We start from the raw sequence: 22,526 nt of genomic DNA on the forward strand, positions 1-22,526 counted from the left end.
TAGAAAAATTCAATAAGGGCATAAGTATGCTCTATCTTATATGTATCAGTGTTGTTTACTGACTCCTATTATCAGTGCGTTTATCTCTGCTTGTTTCTTCAACAGTTAAGGCTCATCGAATATGAATAGTTATTATGGCCCCTATTTTCCGTATCAGTGCCAGGTTTTACTTTACTCTTCGTTAATAAATACAGACAAAACAGACGTTTCTTCCAGTCGTTTTCCTTTTGTAACTTTTAATAAAAGTTAAATTTTAATAAAAGTTGATTCTTACCATAGTATTCTCGATGGCTCTACTCTCGTGAACATCTCTTTGATTCTTTGCCTTATGAGCTTACTCATGTCTCTCTTCGTGTGCCTTGTAAATCAACACCCTCATTAGGTATTGGAGTAATTTGCTGGTTCATGAGAGACCATATGCTGTATGTTGAGCATCATTCTCTTTTAATCTAAAAGTTTTAGGCAGCTGTTAAGAATATAACCATTTAAAATACGGTGAATAATTCCGTCTCGTTAGTATAAACTTAATCAATTTTCACGTTGCAGTAGAGTGTGCTGATGTATACATGGATTACTGTAAACATAGTTTGAGAAATATTCCTTCATTCACAATTCACAGCATCAGTTTAAAAAATGGTGTCAGTTTCCTATCACGTATAATATTTGTTACCTTCAGGTATGTGAGACTTCACTGTCGACCGACAAACTGTTAGTATATCTTTCTCAACTGAATCGCTGGTCGTAGAAGTGAAGGTGGCAGCAGAATTATGTATGCAGTTTCGGATCGCTAGATGTTTTCGTATACAAAGAGTCATTTCTATAGCCGAAAAGCATTAAATTACAGTCGTTGGGTTGCCACCATTTGAATCAGAAGTTTATTCTGAGTTTTATTTCTTAGATAATAAAAATCGTTATACAGAATTTCACTAAAACGGCCGTGAGTGCTCGGCGTGCACGCAATAAACATAACTACATATTTCTTTGGCGTCCACAGACGTATTTTAATGTACATGTCACTAGTTTCATGTCAGTCACTTCATCAGCTACCTGACGCGAAGGTGCAATTTGGTGAGTACCAGATAGTGGCAATAGCATACATGCTTTGAAGGAAATAACGTTCCTTTACGTCAGATGCTTCGGAGGTGCTGGTGTGGTTCAACTTGGTGAACTCCAGTGTTGTGAGCGTTGACCGCAAGTTCATTGGTGGTTTACGAGTATGGTGCTTTTCTATGAAACCTCAACCTGTAAACAAAACAATTCTCTCATGAGTAGTTCTGCAAATGAATATTGTACACAACTTTAGAAAGTAATGAAACATGTTTATACTTTAAAATTCATATTATAGCTCCGAAATCCATCAAAAAATATATGGTTGACAGATCATCTACATCTACATCTACATTTAGATGATTACTCTACAAGTCATAATTAATGGGAGAGGGTTCATCGAACCACCATCAAGCTATTTCTATACCGTTCCGCTCCCGAACATTGCGTGGGACAAGTAAACTCTTAAATCTTTCCGTGCGAGCTCTCTGTTTTTTCTTACGATTATCATTTTCACTACGTAGGCAGGAACCAAGAAAATATTGTACACTCTAGGAAGAAAGCGCTAAACCATCAACTAAACAGGACTTTCAATCTCGAAAGGATAAATTCCCAGCTGTGAATGAAGAATGTAGCAGTGCAGATGCTGGTAAGAAGCATGTTGATTAAGTCATGTAAGCAGACCAGTAACATCGTAGAAAATCCTGGTAGAATGTAAATACTTTTGGATCAAAGGCGGCAATCCACCGAAAACAAGATGCCTCAATATTGTTTCCCTAGCCTACTTATTCAATTCTTAATTCATATGAAGTATGTGTTCACCATATGCTTCTTCGTTGTTGTTGCTGCGGTCCTGTCCTGGTTTGATACACCTCTCCATGCTATTCTATCCTGTGCAAGCTTCTTCATCTCCCAGTACCTACTGCAACCTACATCCTTCTGAATCTGTTTAGTGTATTCATCTCTTGGTTTCCCTCTACGATTTTTACCATCCACGCTGCCCTCCAATACCAAATTGGTGATCCCTTATCTAATTCCCTCAGCATCACCCGACTTCATTCGACTACATTCCATTATCCTCGTTTTGCTTTTGTTGATGTTCATCTTATACCCTTCTTTCATGACACTGTCCATTCCGTTCAACTGCTCTTCCAAGTCCTTTGCTGTCTCTGACAGAGTTACAATGTCATCGGCGACCCTCAAAGTTTTTATTTCTTCTCCATGGATTTTAATACCTACTCGGAATTTTTCTTTTGTTTCCTTCACTGCTTGTTCAATATACAGATTGAATAACATCGGGGACAGGCTACAATTCTGTCTCACTCGCTTCCCAACCACTGCTTCCCTTTCATGCCCCTCGACTCTAATAACTGCCATCTGGTTTCTGTACAAATTGTAAATAGCCTTTCGCTCCCTGTATTTTACCCCTGCCACCTTCAGAATTTGAAAGAGAGTATTCCAGTCAACATGGTCAAAAGCTTTCTCTAAGTCTACAAATGCTAGAAACGTAGGTTTGTCTTTCCTTAGTCTAGCTTCTACGATAAGTCGTAGGGTCAGTACTGCCTCACGTGTTCCAACATTTCTACGGAATCCAAACTGATCTTCTCCGAGGTCAGCTTCTACCATTCGTCTGCAGAGAATTCTGTAGAGAATACGCGTTAGTATTTTGCATCCGTGACTTATTAAACTGACTGTTCGGTAATTTTCACATCTGTCAGCACCTGCTTTCTTCGGGATCGGAATTATTATATTCTTTTTGAAGTCTGAGGGTATTTCACCTGTCTCATACATCTTGCTCACCAGATGGTGGAGATTTGTCAGGACTGGCGCTCCCAAGGCCGTCAGTAGTTCTAATGGAATGTTGTCTACACCCGGGGCCTTGTTTCGACTCAGGTTTTTCAGTGCTCCGTCAAACTCTTCACGCTGTATCGAATCTCCCATTTCGTCTTTATCTAGATCCTCTTCCATTTCCCTTATATTGTCCTCAAGTACATTGCCCTTGTATAGGCCCTCTATATACTCCCTCCACCTTTCTGCTTTTCCTTCTTTTCTTAGAACTGGGTTTCCATCTGAGCTCTTAAAATTCATACAAGTTGTTCTCTTTTCTCCAAAGGTCTCTTTAATTTTCCTTCTTCGTGTAGGGACTGATATGTCTTACGACGTCATCTTCCGGGGACGCGATGGGCGAGCGCCTTTCACTCCTGTACCAAAATGACACGTCCACAGACGTTCGTGAGTAAGTCGTTTCATTCCTGTAGCGTGTGGTAGTGACCTGACTTTACATTTCACTGTCTCTTCGATGAATAAAAAAACACAGAAAAACTAATTCTGGGACATTTTCTTCTGTGGTATCAAAGTTGTGAGTGCCCGTCTGCGTCCGTAACCCAGGTTGGTAACGAACGCCCCTCTGGTGGCATTCGATTCGGAGGTGACCCAGCTAGATTCATGAGTGTGGAAAAAGTTTGCACCTCCTGTATTTAGATGGCAAAGGGAGGATGGTGGTGACATTATCTCCAGACTTTGGGCCAATGTTCTGGATTAAATCCAAACCTTATCGTAGTGTCTCATGTTGTAAGGACATGTCTGTTGATGGGTATCCATCTATCCCCATGGAGAAGCGAGAGGAATAGGCTATGTGTCGGCACCAGGATTCACCGTCTTCTCCATCACCATAAAATTCTAAGTGACTTGACACTATAAACACATCCACTATTCTCATCTACGTTAGCCAAAACCAAATAAGACACGACTCTGATATGTCCTCGAGTGAAGGTGCAATTATGTGCCCTAGAACAATGTTCCCTTTACGCTGAAGGCTAGTTGCATTAAAGTAAGTAATTTGTTTTTGTCTATTTCTAAATATCTCCTTTACAAATTAGCATATGTATGGACATTTATGTGTATCAAAAGTGGATCCAATTTTTAAACCACCGGTTACGATTGTCCCTCGTTTCATTTCTCAACCAGCTAAGAGACATTTTTCTCCTCTCTTCATTGCCTGTGTCCTAGCACACATCTCTTTCACTAAATCCTTTACATCCACATCTACATGACTACTCTGCATTTCACACTGAAGTGCCTGGCAGTGTATTCATAGAGCTACTTTCATTCTATTTCTGCACCGTTCCATTCTCGAAGACCGCGCGGGAAAACGAACAATTAAATATTTTCGAGGGACAACCCCTGAATTCGGTTATTTTATTGCAATGATCACTTCTCCGTCTGTACTGGATTTCACGAAGCATTTGCCTGAGGTGAACGTTGGAGATTGAAGTTTTGTGAACAGATCTCACCGCAACGAAAAAGTCTTTGTTTTACTCGTAATGATTGCCAGCCCAACTCGCGAATCATAACCGTGACATTCTCTCTCGTATTTCGCGATAATATAAAAGAAGCTGCTGTTCTTGGAACTTCTTCGATTTCTTTCACCAATCCTATCCGGTTAACATCCCATACCACACAGATATACTCTAACAAAGAGCGGATAAGCGTAGTGTAGGCAGTCTCTGTAGTAGATCGGTTGCAACTTCTAACATAAGTGTTCTGCCAACAAGACGCTGTCTTTGGTTTCCTTGCTCAACAACATTATTTATGTGATAGATCCAGTTTAAGTCGTTCGTAATTGTAGTTCTTAAGTATTTAAATGAATTGACGGCGTTTAGCTTTTCGTGATTTATTGTGTAACGGAAATTTGATGGATTCCTTTTGGTACTCAAGGGGTCGACCTCCCATTTTTTATTATTTAGTGTAAGCTACCACTTTTCACACCATCCAGATATCTTTTATAAATCATTTTCTAGTTGGTTTCTATCTTCTGATGACCTTCCAAGACGGTAAATGGTCTCCTAAATCATTCATATTATGTAAACCAGCAGAGGGCCTGTAGCACTTCCTTGGGGAACACCAAGTATCACTTGTGCTTTACTCGATAATCTTCTGTCAATTACTACGGCCTGTGACTTATGACAACAAATCACGAATTCAGTCGTATCACTGAGACGATATTCCATAGTCCCACAATGTGATTTGAAACCTCTTGCGAGGAATTATACCAAGAGCGTATTGTAAATCTAGAATTATGGAATATCCGCTTGAAACCTCTTGTCGGTATCACTCATTACTTCGTTAGAATAAAGAGCTAGTTGTGTATTAGGAGAAAGGTATTTTTTGACTATGTCCTGAATGTGTGTCATCAGATCGTTTTCTTGTACTTTTCTTTATAATGTATTCAAACACGGTACATGTTCCAAAATCGTATTGATTGACGCCAATGTTATAAGTGACGTTCATTATCGTGACCCATGGTCTAAATTTACCTATCTGTAATTCATTTGTATTACCTGTTCTTCAGAAATATATTTATAGCTGAATTTTGTTCTGCTGCATGCATTTAACTCATAACTCTTTCTAACTGCTAGAGTCTATATCAAAAGTAAAACATTATGTAACATGTGCATGATATCCAAAGTAATATAAAAGAGGTGGAGTGTCCGGTTAGATGTCACTTGCGAATAAGTCAATAAATTATTAGGAAACAAAAGTGTAAACTAACAGCCTACTCGTTCTTGTAAACTGTGGATATTGAGGAAGACTTCGACTAGGGGGGACTGAGTGAGAGCTACGAAATGTGGTAAAGAATCGAGATAAACGTTGTCGGAGCAGCAAACTGCAACATCTAAAAAAAAAAAAAAATAAATAAACCACATGAGAGTAAGAGGAGTGGAAAATAAGTGGAGACAGATTCAACTTAAAGATGATTAACTGTAGGAATAGAACCTATAGCCAATGTTGTCTAAATTATGTTTCGAAGCAGGACTGAGGTCTGGGTATGTTATGTAGAAAATTTAGCACCGCAGCTATGTTAGTGGAATCCAATTCACGAACTAGACTACCTGCTTATACACCAGAGATTTTCCGAGCCGGGACTATCACAGATGCACCCTTTACGATTGGCTACGAGGTGTCTAAGAGATCGCTTTAACCATCCGGTTAGAGAATAATAGGGAACAACAATGACCGACGCGATCGTGGAAAAATTTGCAGAGTTCTAACTGTTAAGCAGATTCCTGACTGAATGGACATAAGTAAACTTTAAAGGTAAAGTCTTCTCAGTATATTTCCCCCATACGATCGAAGTTTCTACCCCACGGGTGGGGTCTCTTCACACTGAAGTGATAACGTTCCATGCAATCTGGAACGAGCTACGTAGTGTGAACTTTATGTTAAGGTGGTGGAAGTAATTTTACTTCGAATATGTGGGGCTGGGAGAAAGCAATATTTTCCTTATGTATTATTCATAATGCCTTTTATATTACGCATCCCATTAAAAGATAAGACTGGTCGCCTCCGAGCACTGTAACTGATGTGTAAGTGGCACTGCTCACTTCAGTCATGGCAGTGGAGTATGAACCCTTTGGTCTATGCATTCAGCGTAGTAATATAAATCGACAAAGTGACACGTTTACGTGTGTAGTATCGTCCAAAGATCGTGGTGCCACACTACTGTCATCAGCATGCATCGATACCACAGAAATCAGCAACGGCTCCCTACAATCAGCAACGACCATTGGGATGGTTAAAGAAGCACGCCCTCTCTCTCAGGACTACAGCACCTTTAAACTGAGGTCAATATAGAGTGAGGCATGGGACAGCTCTGTCCCAGGTCGTGACCTTAGTTGAAGCTCTGAACTTCATCGAGTATCACTTAAGAATTGCTCCAGTCTCTGATGGAAATGTATTTTTGTAAACGTTGAACTTTTTAGTTCAAGTGAAGATGGTGCAAATGGCTCTGAGCACTATGGTACTTAACTGCTGTGTTTATCAGTCCCTTATAACTTAGAATTACTTAAACCCCTCTAACATAAGGACATCACACACATCCATGCCCGAGGCAGGATAAGTAGACTGAATATTATTTCAAAAGTAATCGATATATCTGTCAGTACATTAATCCCACTGTTATACAGGATAGTAAATGCCATCATGGAAATGTGTTTGCAGGTGCACATCCTCCTCCGAACTAACTCGACGGCCACTGTTACTTTCTGTGGAACACAAAAACTTGGGAAATCGCATGGGGAGAAAAAATTAGTGCGTCCATGTGCAACTTCTGCTACACAGAAGCAACGTTGGCAGTATGTAGATGGGCTGCATATTGAGAAATTCATTGACAACGAACTTAAACGAAGGGAACCTTATAGTAGACAGGCTCCTTTAGGCTGTTTGCGTTGTATTCTCGTGAACAGTTTTAGAAACTGGTAGAATTGCGGTGAAACCACGGGTAGGCAACAAGGCGTTGGACGAACTCGTCCCATCACAGAAAGTGGAGGTTGGGGGCTTAGCCGCTTAGGCGGAAATGTCTACCGGATCAGATGGCAAAATGGTACCTCGTGCAGGTAGATGCATTTCGAACAATATTAGGCACATACTTCTGAAAATGGGGCTCTGCTCCGGAGCAGTCAGTTTATTTCCTGGTGACCCTACTACATCGTCTATTACGCTTGCAGTGGGGACGGATCTTCGATATTCGACTGTGGACCACAAGAAACCGGCTGCCGCGTCGGAAGAATGACTTTTCTGGTTTCGCTAGGTCGAAGTCAATATCAACGCAAACCATCATGGCAACATCAAGACCAATTAAAACCAGCCGTTGGGTTAAAAGAATTACACTTCTGGTTGCACCAGATCGAAGGTCGTGTCCAAATACGCCATCATCCAGGCGAACGTCTGCTGAAGTCGTGTGCCCCGAGCCGCGTGCACCACACGCCGATGGAGGCAATGCCATGCTATGGGGGACGCTCACCTTGGCTTGTGCTTCATATGTGGTAGTAATTATTACTGCGGTATATGTGGACGTTACTGCGAACCACCTTCATGTTTTACGTTTTCGCTGACGGCGATGTCATCTGCCAGCGCGACAACTGTCTGTGTCACAAAGCTAGAACATTGCCAAAGGTTCGTAAGTGCATGGCGGTGAACATGTCTCGGCCATTAATTTAGCAGAATCTGTACCCTCAGAAACATATCTGGGATGCTACTGTGCACCACTCTTCCAAATCACTGGCCAGCAATGTACTGAGATGGCGTGATCTGTGCCTCATATCTCCGGAAACCCCCAAAAACTTGTAGTATTTCTGATACGCAGAACAAGTGTTACACTGCATTCCAACATGCTATTAAAGCAAGGGTCAAAATATTTCGACTCATCGTTGTAGGTACACACTAGCTGCGCCACATCTCTGATGGGACATTAGCTGGTGTTGACCAGCGGCTCATAGAAACACAGGCGGTACACGGTGGCAACTCACGTGTTAGTGGCGCGGCTACATGTTGACGCCGCGCGCGCGCCACTCGTCGCCGTGCTGCGTGCGCAGCGTGCCCGCCGGGTCGTACTTGGCGGCGAGGCGCTGCCACTCCTCCGGCCTCTCGTTGACCAGGTGGCGCAGCACGTTGGCCACGTCCTGGCGCTGCGCCTCGCTGCACTGGGCGCAGTTGGACTGCAGCAGCTGCGGCAACACACCTGCACACAGCGACCCGCAGTTTGGTAAGGCGACCTACATTTTGGTTCACGGTTCACCACTCGGAACCTGCTAAAAGTGTCTAAACAGATGCTGTTGTTGTCCCTCAGGTGATATAAAGTTTCTAGTGGAGACTAGAACTGTGGGTCAGTCGCTCTGAGATTTTACCGTGTGTGTGTGTGTGTGTGTGTGTGTGTGTGTGTGTGTGCGTGTGTGTGTGTGTGTGTGTGAAGATGATCGATCTGATATCAACGAGGTGGAGTTTCACCAGGTTGCTCAATGGCACAAGCGCTCAATTTTGCTGGAGAAGCGCATATCAAATGGCTCTGAGCACTATGGGACTTAACGTCTGAGGTCATCAGTTCCATAACTAACCTAAGGACATCACAGACATCCATGCCCAGTGCAGGATTCGAACCGGCGGCCGTAGCAGTCGCGCGGTTCCAGACTGAAGGGCCTAGAACCGCTCGTACACCCGTCCGGCTAAGCACATATTCTAAAGCAATGTATGCGCACTGACAAATGATTAATAATCCACTCATTCACCAGCAGTGTGTTACATAATGGAGCTCAGTGTACTTTCGACAGTGTACACTTGAAAGTTTCCTGAGGACAGGGTCGAAATACTGTGGCACCGAGACACTGGCATCCGGCAGTTCGCCTGAAATTTCGTGGAACAGTTCATATGCCGAGAAAATTACAGAATCCGGAACAAACTCTACTGTAGTCACATCGAATCTGATCCGATTGCCTGGTAACTTTGGCTGGACAGTTAGCGACTGTGTCCTCAGAGTCTTTCTCGGTGACATGCCTGAAGAAAGATAAGTTAAGACATGGGGTGCAGAGATAAGGGCTGAGACCAGTTTTCGGAGCCGCCTCCAGTACACGACATTATTACGTCTAGTTAAAGACGGCATAGATCGAAATGTATGATCAAATCAAAGAAATTATTCAGATAGTAAAGGCAGACGAAAATTTAATAGTCATGGGTGACTGGATTCGATAGTAGGAAAAGGGAGAGAAGGAAAGATAGTAGGTGAATATGGACTGGGGCAAGGAAATGAAAGAGGAAGCCGCCTGGTAGAATTTTGCACAGAGCACAACTAAATCATAGGTAACACTCGGTTCAAGAATCATAAAAGAAGGCTGCATATATGGAAGAAGCCTGGAGATACTGACAGGTTTCAGATAGATTATATAATGGTAAGACAGAGATTTAGGAACCAGGTTTTAAATTGTAAGACATTTCCAGGGGCAAATGTGGACTCTGACCACAATCTATTGGTTATGACCTGTAGATTAAAACTGAAGAAACTGCAAAAAGGTGGCAAATTTAAGGAGATGGGACATAGGTAAACTAAAAAAACCAGAGGTTGTACAGAGTTTCAGGGAGAGCATAAGGGAGCAATTGACAGGAATGGGGGAACGAAATACAGTAGAAGAAGAATGGGTAGCTTTGAGGGATGAAGTAGTGAAGGCAGCAGTAGGGAAAACGACGAGGGCTAGTAGAAATTCTTGGGTAACAGAAGAAATATTGAATTTAATTGATGAAAGGAGAAAATATAAAAATGCAATAAATGAAGACGGCAAAAAGGAATACAAACGTCTCAAAATGAGGTCGACAGGAAGGGCAAAACGGCTGAGCAGGGATGGCTAGAGGACAAATGTAAGGATGTAGAGGCTTATCTCACTAGGGGTAAGATAGACACTGCCTACAGGAAAATTAGACACCTTTGGAGATAAGAGAACAACTTGTATGAACATCAAGAGCTCATATTGAAACCCAGTTCTAAGCAGAGAAGTGATAGCAGAAAGGTGGAAGGAGTATATAGGGGGTCAATACAAGGGCGATGTTCTTGAGGGCAATATTATGGAAATGGAAGAGGATGAAGATGAAATGGGAGATACCATCCTGAGTGAAGAGTTTGACAGAGCACTGAAAGACCTGAGTCGAAACAAGGCCCCCGGAGTAGACAACATTCCATTGGAACTACTGACGGCCTTGGGAGAGCCAGTCCTGACAAAACTCTACCATCTCGTGAGCAAGATGTATGAGGCAGGTGAAATACCCTCAGACTTCAAGAAGAATATAATAATTCCAATCCCAAAGAAAGCAGGTGTTGACAGATGTGAAAATTACCAAACTATCAGTTTAATAAGAAACAGCTGCAAAATACTTTACAGACGAATGGAAAAACTAATAGAATCTGACCGCAGGGAAGATCAATTTGGATTCCGTAGAACTGTTGGAACACGTGAGGCAATACTGACCCTACGACGTATCTTAGAAGCTAGATTAAGGAAGGGCAAACCTACGTTTCTAGCATTTGTAGACTCAGGGGAACAACGCTGACTGGAATACTCTCCTTCAAATTCTGAAGGTGGCAGGGGTAAAATGAAGGGAGCGAAATGCTATTTACAATTTGTACAGAAACCAGATGGCAGTTATAAGAGTCGAGGGACATGAAAGGGAAGCAGTGGTTGGGAAGGGAGTGAGACAGGGTTGTAGCCTCTCCCCGATGTTATTCAATCTGTATATTGAGCAAGCAGTGAAGGAAAGAAAAGAAAAGTTCGGAGTAAGTATTAAAATCTATGGAGAAGAAATAAAAACTTTGAGGTTCGCCGATGACATCGTAATTCTGTCAGAGACAGTAAAGGACTTGGAAAAGCAGTTGAACGGAATGGATAGTGTCTTGAAAGGAGGATATAAGATGAACATCAACAAAAGCAAAACGAGGATAATGGAATGTAGTCGTATAAAGTCGGCTGATGTTGATGGTATTAGATTAGGAAATGAGACACTTAAAGTAGTAAAGGAGTTTTTCTATTTGGGGAGCAAAATAACTGATGATGGTCGAAGTAGTGAGGATATAAAATGTAGACTGGAGATGGCAAGGAAAGCGTTTCTGAAGAAGAGAAATTTGTTAACATCAAGTATAGATTTAAGTGTCAGGAAGACATTTCTGAAAGTATTTGTATGGAGTGTAGCCATTTATGGAAGTGAAACATGGACGATAAATAGTTTGGACAAGAAGAGAATAGAAGCTTTCGAAATGTGCTGCTACACAAGGATGCTGAAGATTAGATGGGTAGATCACATAACTAATGAGGAAGTATTGAATAGGATTGGAGAGAAGAGAAGTTTGTGGCACAACTTGACCAGAAAAAGGGATCGGTTGGTAGGACATGTCCTGAGGCATCAAGGGATCACTAATTTAGTATTGGAGGGCAGCGTGGAGGGTAAAAATCGTAGAAGGAGACCAAGAGATGACTACACTGAGCAGATTCAGAAGGATGTAGGTTGCAGTGGGTACTGGGAGATGAAGAGGCTTGCACAGGATAGAGTAGCATGGAGAGCTGCATCAAACCAGTCTCAGGACTGAAGACCACAACAACAACAACAACAGATCGAAGAGAGCCTTATGTGTTGGAGTCAGCTGTGAATGCGGTAGAATCTATGCAGGGTGGTCAGATACAGTCTGAAAGGCCTGTGAGAGTGTTGGAGGCTAGGTTTTGCTGATAATTCGTTACGTTGCACCGTTCCCGATTTTAAAAAAGTCAAGCAACCAGATCATTGCGCGCGAAAATACGAGCAGCCTGCCACAGACGGTGTTGCCAAACGTAATCTTCGTCTGAATTCCTAACGCAGAACAAGAGAGTGGTACATAAATTATACATTAGACGGTAGCAAGGAAAGAACTCGCTACCGTCCAATGGTTTTCTGCCTATTTTGTTTAATTTTTTTCCGTTGCAGCAAGGAATATCACCACCTCAGCCAGGCTGCTTGGATTTGCACGCACAACGACGTGATTGCCTAAACTCAGTGCTAATTAAATCAGAATAGGGCAAAGTATCGAACTCTTTTTAACAATTATTTCCCAGCACAGTCGATATGCAGTCTGCAACAGCCATGGAAGCTTGACTTTAGCTGAACATTGTTTGGGAAACGGACGTAAATTACAAACTGAAAACACGAAAGTCTCGAATGATGCGTTTCGTACTAGTACTCCATCATAAAGGAGGCAGCCGAGAGCTGAGTATACTGCAAGTAATATAACGCACACCAAGGACACATTTTCATCTACATCTACATCCATACTCTTTCGAGGAATTATACCAAGAGCGTATTGTAAATCTAGAATTATGGAATATCCGCTTGAAACCTCTTGTCGGTATCACTCATTACTTCGTTAGAATAAAGAGCTAGTTGTGTATTAGGAGAAAGGTATTTTTTGACTATGTCCTGAATGTGTGTCATCAGATCGTTTTCTTGTACTTTTCTTTATAATGTATTCAAACACGGTACATGTTCCAAAATCGTATTGATTGACGCCAATGTTATAAGTGACGTTCATTATCGTGACCCATGGTCTAAATTTACCTATCTGTAATTCATTTGTATTACCTGTTCTTCAGAAATATATTTATAGCTGAATTTTGTTCTGCTGCATGCATTTAACTCATAACTCTTTCTAACTGCTAGAGTCTATATCAAAAGTAAAACATTATGTAACATGTGCATGATATCCAAAGTAATATAAAAGAGGTGGAGTGTCCGGTTAGATGTCACTTGCGAATAAGTCAATAAATTATTAGGAAACAAAAGTGTAAACTAACAGCCTACTCGTTCTTGTAAACTGTGGATATTGAGGAAGACTTCGACTAGGGGGGACTGAGTGAGAGCTACGAAATGTGGTAAAGAATCGAGATAAACGTTGTCGGAGCAGCAAACTGCAACATCTAAAAAAAAAAAAAAAAAAAATAAACCACATGAGAGTAAGAGGAGTGGAAAATAAGTGGAGACAGATTCAACTTAAAGATGATTAACTGTAGGAATAGAACCTATAGCCAATGTTGTCTAAATTATGTTTCGAAGCAGGACTGAGGTCTGGGTATGTTATGTAGAAAATTTAGCACCGCAGCTATGTTAGTGGAATCCAATTCACGAACTAGACTACCTGCTTATACACCAGAGATTTTCCGAGCCGGGACTATCACAGATGCACCCTTTACGATTGGCTACGAGGTGTCTAAGAGATCGCTTTAACCATCCGGTTAGAGAATAATAGGGAACAACAATGACCGACGCGATCGTGGAAAAATTTGCAGAGTTCTAACTGTTAAGCAGATTCCTGACTGAATGGACATAAGTAAACTTTAAAGGTAAAGTCTTCTCAGTATATTTCCCCCATACGATCGAAGTTTCTACCCCACGGGTGGGGTCTCTTCACACTGAAGTGATAACGTTCCATGCAATCTGGAACGAGCTACGTAGTGTGAACTTTATGTTAAGGTGGTGGAAGTAATTTTACTTCGAATATGTGGGGCTGGGAGAAAGCAATATTTTCCTTATGTATTATTCATAATGCCTTTTATATTACGCATCCCATTAAAAGATAAGACTGGTCGCCTCCGAGCACTGTAACTGATGTGTAAGTGGCACTGCTCACTTCAGTCATGGCAGTGGAGTATGAACCCTTTGGTCTATGCATTCAGCGTAGTAATATAAATCGACAAAGTGACACGTTTACGTGTGTAGTATCGTCCAAAGATCGTGGTGCCACACTACTGTCATCAGCATGCATCGATACCACAGAAATCAGCAACGGCTCCCTACAATCAGCAACGACCATTGGGATGGTTAAAGAAGCACGCCCTCTCTCTCAGGACTACAGCACCTTTAAACTGAGGTCAATATAGAGTGAGGCATGGGACAGCTCTGTCCCAGGTCGTGACCTTAGTTGAAGCTCTGAACTTCATCGAGTATCACTTAAGAATTGCTCCAGTCTCTGATGGAAATGTATTTTTGTAAACGTTGAACTTTTTAGTTCAAGTGAAGATGGTGCAAATGGCTCTGAGCACTATGGTACTTAACTGCTGTGTTTATCAGTCCCTTATAACTTAGAATTACTTAAACCCCTCTAACATAAGGACATCACACACATCCATGCCCGAGGCAGGATAAGTAGACTGAATATTATTTCAAAAGTAATCGATATATCTGTCAGTACATTAATCCCACTGTTATACAGGATAGTAAATGCCATCATGGAAATGTGTTTGCAGGTGCACATCCTCCTCCGAACTAACTCGACGGCCACTGTTACTTTCTGTGGAACACAAAAACTTGGGAAATCGCATGGGGAGAAAAAATTAGTGCGTCCATGTGCAACTTCTGCTACACAGAAGCAACGTTGGCAGTATGTAGATGGGCTGCATATTGAGAAATTCATTGACAACGAACTTAAACGAAGGGAACCTTATAGTAGACAGGCTCCTTTAGGCTGTTTGCGTTGTATTCTCGTGAACAGTTTTAGAAACTGGTAGAATTGCGGTGAAACCACGGGTAGGCAACAAGGCGTTGGACGAACTCGTCCCATCACAGAAAGTGGAGGTTGGGGGCTTAGCCGCTTAGGCGGAAATGTCTACCGGATCAGATGGCAAAATGGTACCTCGTGCAGGTAGATGCATTTCGAACAATATTAGGCACATACTTCTGAAAATGGGGCTCTGCTCCGGAGCAGTCAGTTTATTTCCTGGTGACCCTACTACATCGTCTATTACGCTTGCAGTGGGGACGGATCTTCGATATTCGACTGTGGACCACAAGAAACCGGCTGCCGCGTCGGAAGAATGACTTTTCTGGTTTCGCTAGGTCGAAGTCAATATCAACGCAAACCATCATGGCAACATCAAGACCAATTAAAACCAGCCGTTGGGTTAAAAGAATTACACTTCTGGTTGCACCAGATCGAAGGTCGTGTCCAAATACGCCATCATCCAGGCGAACGTCTGCTGAAGTCGTGTGCCCCGAGCCGCGTGCACCACACGCCGATGGAGGCAATGCCATGCTATGGGGGACGCTCACCTTGGCTTGTGCTTCATATGTGGTAGTAATTATTACTGCGGTATATGTGGACGTTACTGCGAACCACCTTCATGTTTTACGTTTTCGCTGACGGCGATGTCATCTGCCAGCGCGACAACTGTCTGTGTCACAAAGCTAGAACATTGCCAAAGGTTCGTAAGTGCATGGCGGTGAACATGTCTCGGCCATTAATTTAGCAGAATCTGTACCCTCAGAAACATATCTGGGATGCTACTGTGCACCACTCTTCCAAATCACTGGCCAGCAATGTACTGAGATGGCGTGATCTGTGCCTCATATCTCCGGAAACCCCCAAAAACTTGTAGTATTTCTGATACGCAGAACAAGTGTTACACTGCATTCCAACATGCTATTAAAGCAAGGGTCAAAATATTTCGACTCATCGTTGTAGGTACACACTAGCTGCGCCACATCTCTGATGGGACATTAGCTGGTGTTGACCAGCGGCTCATAGAAACACAGGCGGTACACGGTGGCAACTCACGTGTTAGTGGCGCGGCTACATGTTGACGCCGCGCGCGCGCCACTCGTCGCCGTGCTGCGTGCGCAGCGTGCCCGCCGGGTCGTACTTGGCGGCGAGGCGCTGCCATTCCTCCGGCCTCTCGTTGACCAGGTGGCGCAGCACGTTGGCCACGTCCTGGCGCTGCGCCTCGCTGCACTGGGCGCAGTTGGACTGCAGCAGCTGCGGCAACACACCTGCACACAGCGACCCGCAGTTTGGTAAGGCGACCTACATTTTGGTTCACGGTTCACCACTCGGAACCTGCTAAAAGTGTCTAAACAGATGCTGTTGTTGTCCCTCAGGTGATATAAAGTTTCTAGTGGAGACTAGAACTGTGGGTCAGTCGCTCTGAGATTTTACCGTGTGTGTGTGTGTGTGTGTGTGTGTGTGTGTGTGTGTGTGTGTGTGTGTGTGAAGATGATCGATCTGATATCAACGAGGCGGAGTTTCACCAGGTTGCTCAATGGCACAAGCGCTCAATTTTGCTGGAGAAGCGCATATCAAATGGCTCTGAGCACTATGGGACTTAACGTCTGAGGTCATCAGTTCCATAACTAACCTAAGGACATCACAGACATCCATGCCCAGTGCAGGATTCGAACCGGCGGCCGTAGCAGTCGCGCGGTTCCAGACTGAAGGGCCTAGAACCGCTCGTACACCCGTCCGGCTAAGCACATATTCTAAAGCAATGTATGCGCACTGACAAATGATTAATAATCCACTCATTCACCAGCAGTGTGTTACATAATGGAGCTCAGTGTACTTTCGACAGTGTACACTTGAAAGTTTCCCGAGGACAGGGTCGAAATACTGTGGCACCGAGACATTGGCATCCGGCAGTTCGCCTGAAATTTCGTGGAACAGTTCATATGCCGAGAAAATTACAGAATCCGGAACAAACTCTACTGTAGTCACATCGAATCTGATCCGATTGCCTGGTAACTTTGGCTGGACAGTTAGCGACTGTGTCCTCAGAGTCTTTCTCGGTGACATGCCTGAAGAAAGATAAGTTAAGACATGGGGTGCAGAGATAAGGGCTGAGACCAGTTTTCGGAGCCGCCTCCAGTACACGACATTATTACGTCTAGTTAAAGACGGCATAGATCGAAATGTATGATCAAATCAAAGAAATTATTCAGATAGTAAAGGCAGACGAAAATTTAATAGTCATGGGTGACTGGAATTCGATAGTAGGAAAAGGGAGAGAAGGAAAGATAGTAGGTGAATATGGACTGGGGCAAGGAAATGAAAGAGGAAGCCGCCTGGTAGAATTTTGCACAGAGCACAACTAAATCATAGGTAACACTCGGTTCAAGAATCATAAAAGAAGGCTGCATATATGGAAGAAGCCTGGAGATACTGACAGGTTTCAGATAGATTATATAATGGTAAGACAGAGATTTAGGAACCAGGTTTTAAATTGTAAGACATTTCCAGGGGCAAATGTGGACTCTGACCACAATCTATTGGTTATGACCTGTAGATTAAAACTGAAGAAACTGCAAAAAGGTGGCAAATTTAAGGAGATGGGACATAGGTAAACTAAAAAAACCAGAGGTTGTACAGAGTTTCAGGGAGAGCATAAGGGAGCAATTGACAGGAATGGGGGAACGAAATACAGTAGAAGAAGAATGGGTAGCTTTGAGGGATGAAGTAGTGAAGGCAGCAGTAGGGAAAACGACGAGGGCTAGTAGAAATTCTTGGGTAACAGAAGAAATATTGAATTTAATTGATGAAAGGAGAAAATATAAAAATGCAATAAATGAAGACGGCAAAAAGGAATACAAACGTCTCAAAATGAGGTCGACAGGAAGGGCAAAACGGCTGAGCAGGGATGGCTAGAGGACAAATGTAAGGATGTAGAGGCTTATCTCACTAGGGGTAAGATAGACACTGCCTACAGGAAAATTAGACACCTTTGGAGATAAGAGAACAACTTGTATGAACATCAAGAGCTCATATTGAAACCCAGTTCTAAGCAGAGAAGTGATAGCAGAAAGGTGGAAGGAGTATATAGGGGGTCAATACAAGGGCGATGTTCTTGAGGGCAATATTATGGAAATGGAAGAGGATGAAGATGAAATGGGAGATACCATCCTGAGTGAAGAGTTTGACAGAGCACTGAAAGACCTGAGTCGAAACAAGGCCCCCGGAGTAGACAACATTCCATTGGAACTACTGACGGCCTTGGGAGAGCCAGTCCTGACAAAACTCTACCATCTCGTGAGCAAGATGTATGAGACAGGTGAAATACCCTCAGACTTCAAGAAGAATATAATAATTCCAATCCCAAAGAAAGCAGGTGTTGACAGATGTGAAAATTACCAAACTATCAGTTTGATAAGAAACAGCTGCAAAATACTTTACAGACGAATGGAAAAACTAATAGAATCTTACCGCGGGGAAGATCAATTTGGATTCCGTAGAACTGTTGGAACACGTGAGGCAATACTGACCCTACGACGTATCTTAGAAGCTAGATTAAGGAAGGGCAAACCTACGTTTCTAGCATTTGTAGACTCAGGGGAACAACGCTGACTGGAATACTCTCCTTCAAATTCTGAAGGTGGCAGGGGTAAAATGAAGGGAGCGAAATGCTATTTACAATTTGTACAGAAACCAGATGGCAGTTATAAGAGTCGAGGGACATGAAAGGGAAGCAGTGGTTGGGAAGGGAGTGAGACAGGGTTGTAGCCTCTCCCCGATGTTATTCAATCTGTATATTGAGCAAGCAGTGAAGGAAAGAAAAGAAAAGTTCGGAGTAAGTATTAAAATCTATGGAGAAGAAATAAAAACTTTGAGGTTCGCCGATGACATCGTAATTCTGTCAGAGACAGTAAAGGACTTGGAAAAGCAGTTGAACGGAATGGATAGTGTCTTGAAAGGAGGATATAAGATGAACATCAACAAAAGCAAAACGAGGATAATGGAATGTAGTCGTATAAAGTCGGCTGATGTTGATGGTATTAGATTAGGAAATGAGACACTTAAAGTAGTAAAGGAGTTTTTCTATTTGGGGAGCAAAATAACTGATGATGGTCGAAGTAGTGAGGATATAAAATGTAGACTGGAGATGGCAAGGAAAGCGTTTCTGAAGAAGAGAAATTTGTTAACATCAAGTATAGATTTAAGTGTCAGGAAGACATTTCTGAAAGTATTTGTATGGAGTGTAGCCATTTATGGAAGTGAAACATGGACGATAAATAGTTTGGACAAGAAGAGAATAGAAGCTTTCGAAATGTGCTGCTACACAAGGATGCTGAAGATTAGATGGGTAGATCACATAACTAATGAGGAAGTATTGAATAGGATTGGAGAGAAGAGAAGTTTGTGGCACAACTTGACCAGAAAAAGGGATCGGTTGGTAGGACATGTCCTGAGGCATCAAGGGATCACTAATTTAGTATTGGAGGGCAGCGTGGAGGGTAAAAATCGTAGAAGGAGACCAAGAGATGACTACACTGAGCAGATTCAGAAGGATGTAGGTTGCAGTGGGTACTGGGAGATGAAGAGGCTTGCACAGGATAGAGTAGCATGGAGAGCTGCATCAAACCAGTCTCAGGACTGAAGACCACAACAACAACAACAACAGATCGAAGAGAGCCTTATGTGTTGGAGTCAGCTGTGAATGCGGTAGAATCTATGCAGGGTGGTCAGATACAGTCTGAAAGGCCTGTGAGAGTGTTGGAGGCTAGGTTTTGCTGATAATTCGTTACGTTGCACCGTTCCCGATTTTAAAAAAGTCAAGCAACCAGATCATTGCGCGCGAAAATACGAGCAGCCTGCCACAGACGGTGTTGCCAAACGTAATCTTCGTCTGAATTCCTAACGCAGAACAAGAGAGTGGTACATAAATTATACATTAGACGGTAGCAAGGAAAGAACTCGCTACCGTCCAATGGTTTTCTGCCTATTTTGTTTAATTTTTTTCCGTTGCAGCAAGGAATATCACCACCTCAGCCAGGCTGCTTGGATTTGCACGCACAACGACGTGATTGCCTAAACTCAGTGCTAATTAAATCAGAATAGGGCAAAGTATCGAACTCTTTTTAACAATTATTTCCCAGCACAGTCGATCTGCAGTCTGCAACAGCCATGGAAGCTTGACTTTAGCTGAACATTGTTTGGGAAACGGACGTAAATTACAAACTGAAAACACGAAAGTCTCGAATGATGCGTTTCGTACTAGTACTCCATCATAAAGGAGGCAGCCGAGAGCTGAGTATACTGCAAGTAATATAACGCACACCAAGGACACATTTTCATCTACATCTACATCCATACTCCACAAAACACCTGACGGTGTGTGGCTGAAGGTACCTTGAGTACCTCCATCGGTTGTCCCTTCTATTTCAGTCTCGTATTTTTTGCGGAAAGAAAGATTGTCGGTATGCCTCAGAGTGGGCTCTAATATCTGTCATTTTATCCTCATGGTCTCTTCGTGAGACATATGTAGGAGGGAGCAATATACTGCTTGACTCCTCAGTTATGATATGTTCTCGAAACTTCAACAAAATCCCATACCGAGCTACTGAACGTCTCTCTTGCAGGCTCTTCTACTACAGTTTATCTATCATCCCCGTAACGCTTTCGCGATTACTAAATGATCCTGTAACGAAGTGCGCAGCTCCCCGTTGGATCTTCTCTATCTCTTCTATCAATCCTATCTGGTACGGTTCCCACACTTGTGAGCAGTTTTTATGCAGTGGGCGAACACGTATACTGTAACCTATTTCCTTTGTTTTTGGATTGCATTTCCTTAGGATTCTTCCAATGAATCTCAGTCTGGCATCTGCTTTACCGACAATTAGTTTTATATAATTATTCCATTTTAAATCACTCCTAATGCATACCCCCAGATAATTTATGGAATTAACTGCTTCCAGTTGCTGACCTGCTATATTGTTGCTAAATGATAAAGGATCTTTCTTTCTATGTATTCGCAGCACATTACAATTGTCTGCAGTTAGGTTCAATTGCCATTACCTGCACCATGCGTCAATTCGATGCAGATCCTCCTGCATTTCAGTACAATTTTCCATTGTTACAAACTCTCGATTTACTACAGCATCATCCGCAAAAAGCCTCAGCGAACTTTCGATATTATCCACAAGGTCATTTATATATATTGAGAATAGCAACGGTCCTACGACACTCCCCTGCGGCCCACATGAAATCACTCTTACTTCGGAAGACTTCGCTTCATTGAGAGTAAGATGCTGCGTTCTGTTATCTATGAACTCTTAAATCCAATCACACAATTGATCTCATAGTCCACATGCTCCTACTTTTTTCATTAAACGACTGAAGTGAACTGTATCAAACGCCTTGCGGAAGTCAAGAAACACCGCATCTACCTGGGAATCCGTGTCTATGGCCCTCTTATTCTCGTGGAAGAATACTGAGAGCTGGGTCTCACACGATCGTCTTTTTCGAAACCCAAGGCTGATTCCTGCAGAGTAGATTTTTAGTCTCCAGAAAAGTCATTATACTCGAACATAATAAGTGTTCCAAAATTCTACAACTGATCGACGTTAGAGATATAGGTCTATAGTTCTGCACATCTGCTCGACTTCCCTCCTAGAAAACGGGGATGACCTCTGCTCTTTTACAATCTTTTGTAACGCTACGCTCTTCCAGAGACCTATGGTACACCGCTGCAAGAAAGGGGGGGGGGGGGACAAGTTCCTCCGCATACTCTTTGTAAAATCGAACTGGTATCCTATCAGGTCCAGCGGGGGTGCGAGGTGCACTGGGGTGCGAGAGCAGGCCTTGGACGTAGAGTGAAAACATATAAGGATGGCTGGTGTTTGTAGAGAGGCAGGTGCCACAGTTTCACACGTGGCGCCGGCCGTTCGTTCCGCTGCGCGCCGGAACCGCAATGGCTGCGCTTTTTTTCATCCTTTCAGAGTACGCGTCAGTTTGACCCTCTCTGGATGTTTCCAGCTACTACAATGACACAAATATGAGAAAAATACCGTACCAGCCTCGGCAGTCAATGCATTTTACTCCTAATGACGTCTGCAGAGGCAGCTGTCGAAAGCTAGAGTAACTTATAATAAATGTTGGAAGTTAGCCTCAGACTCAGCTGCTGAACTGAAAAATGCGTTTGTAACGTGCGGTAATGACCAGCGAGCGCTTACTCTTGAGCAGACGTCCCTGTAGCGAGCAACCTGAGTCCGAGTTGGCCAGCAGGCACTGTATGATCTGGGTGAGCGCAGCCGGGTCGTTGAGCAGGCCGCCGGGGTCCGTCCCCCCGAACTGGGCAGAGGCCGCCGCTACAAGAGCCGCCACCACCACCACCACCAGCTTGGCTGTCCACATGGCTGCAGCTTTGTCGGAACGTGGCGGCCGGCGGCGCTTCTTATAGGATGGCCCGTCAGCCGTAGGAACCGCCATCAGTCGCGGACCACGCTCGGCTGCGCTCACGCGTACTGCGCTTCCGCCTCTCCCGCGACACTCTTCATTTGCTCAAGGTCTCCACTCAATTCGCGCGTCCTATGCAATCTGGACAGAAAAACCACGCTGTCGGTCTATGAGACAGCACTATTACCGCAGCAGCAGGATTTTT

General features: G+C 43.2%; 1 protein-coding gene across 1 annotated transcript; it reads right to left on the bottom strand.

Annotated features, from left to right (window-relative positions):
- Nucleotides 1-867: 867 nt before the first annotated feature.
- Nucleotides 868-22,311, bottom strand: LOC126272644 (ejaculatory bulb-specific protein 3-like). Its single transcript, XM_049975635.1, has 3 exons — nt 22,099-22,311; nt 8,355-8,566; nt 868-1,242 (listed from the first exon to the last, which is right to left on the bottom strand). The coding sequence occupies exons 1-2, from the start codon at nt 22,277-22,279 to the stop codon at nt 8,370-8,372; spliced, it is 378 nt and encodes a 125-aa protein (XP_049831592.1). The 5' UTR covers nt 22,280-22,311; the 3' UTR covers nt 868-1,242; nt 8,355-8,369.
- Nucleotides 22,312-22,526: the final 215 nt, after the last annotated feature.

This window comes from Schistocerca gregaria, chromosome 5 (genome assembly GCF_023897955.1).
Source record: "Schistocerca gregaria isolate iqSchGreg1 chromosome 5, iqSchGreg1.2, whole genome shotgun sequence".
NCBI classification, from domain to species: domain Eukaryota; kingdom Metazoa; phylum Arthropoda; class Insecta; order Orthoptera; family Acrididae; genus Schistocerca; species Schistocerca gregaria.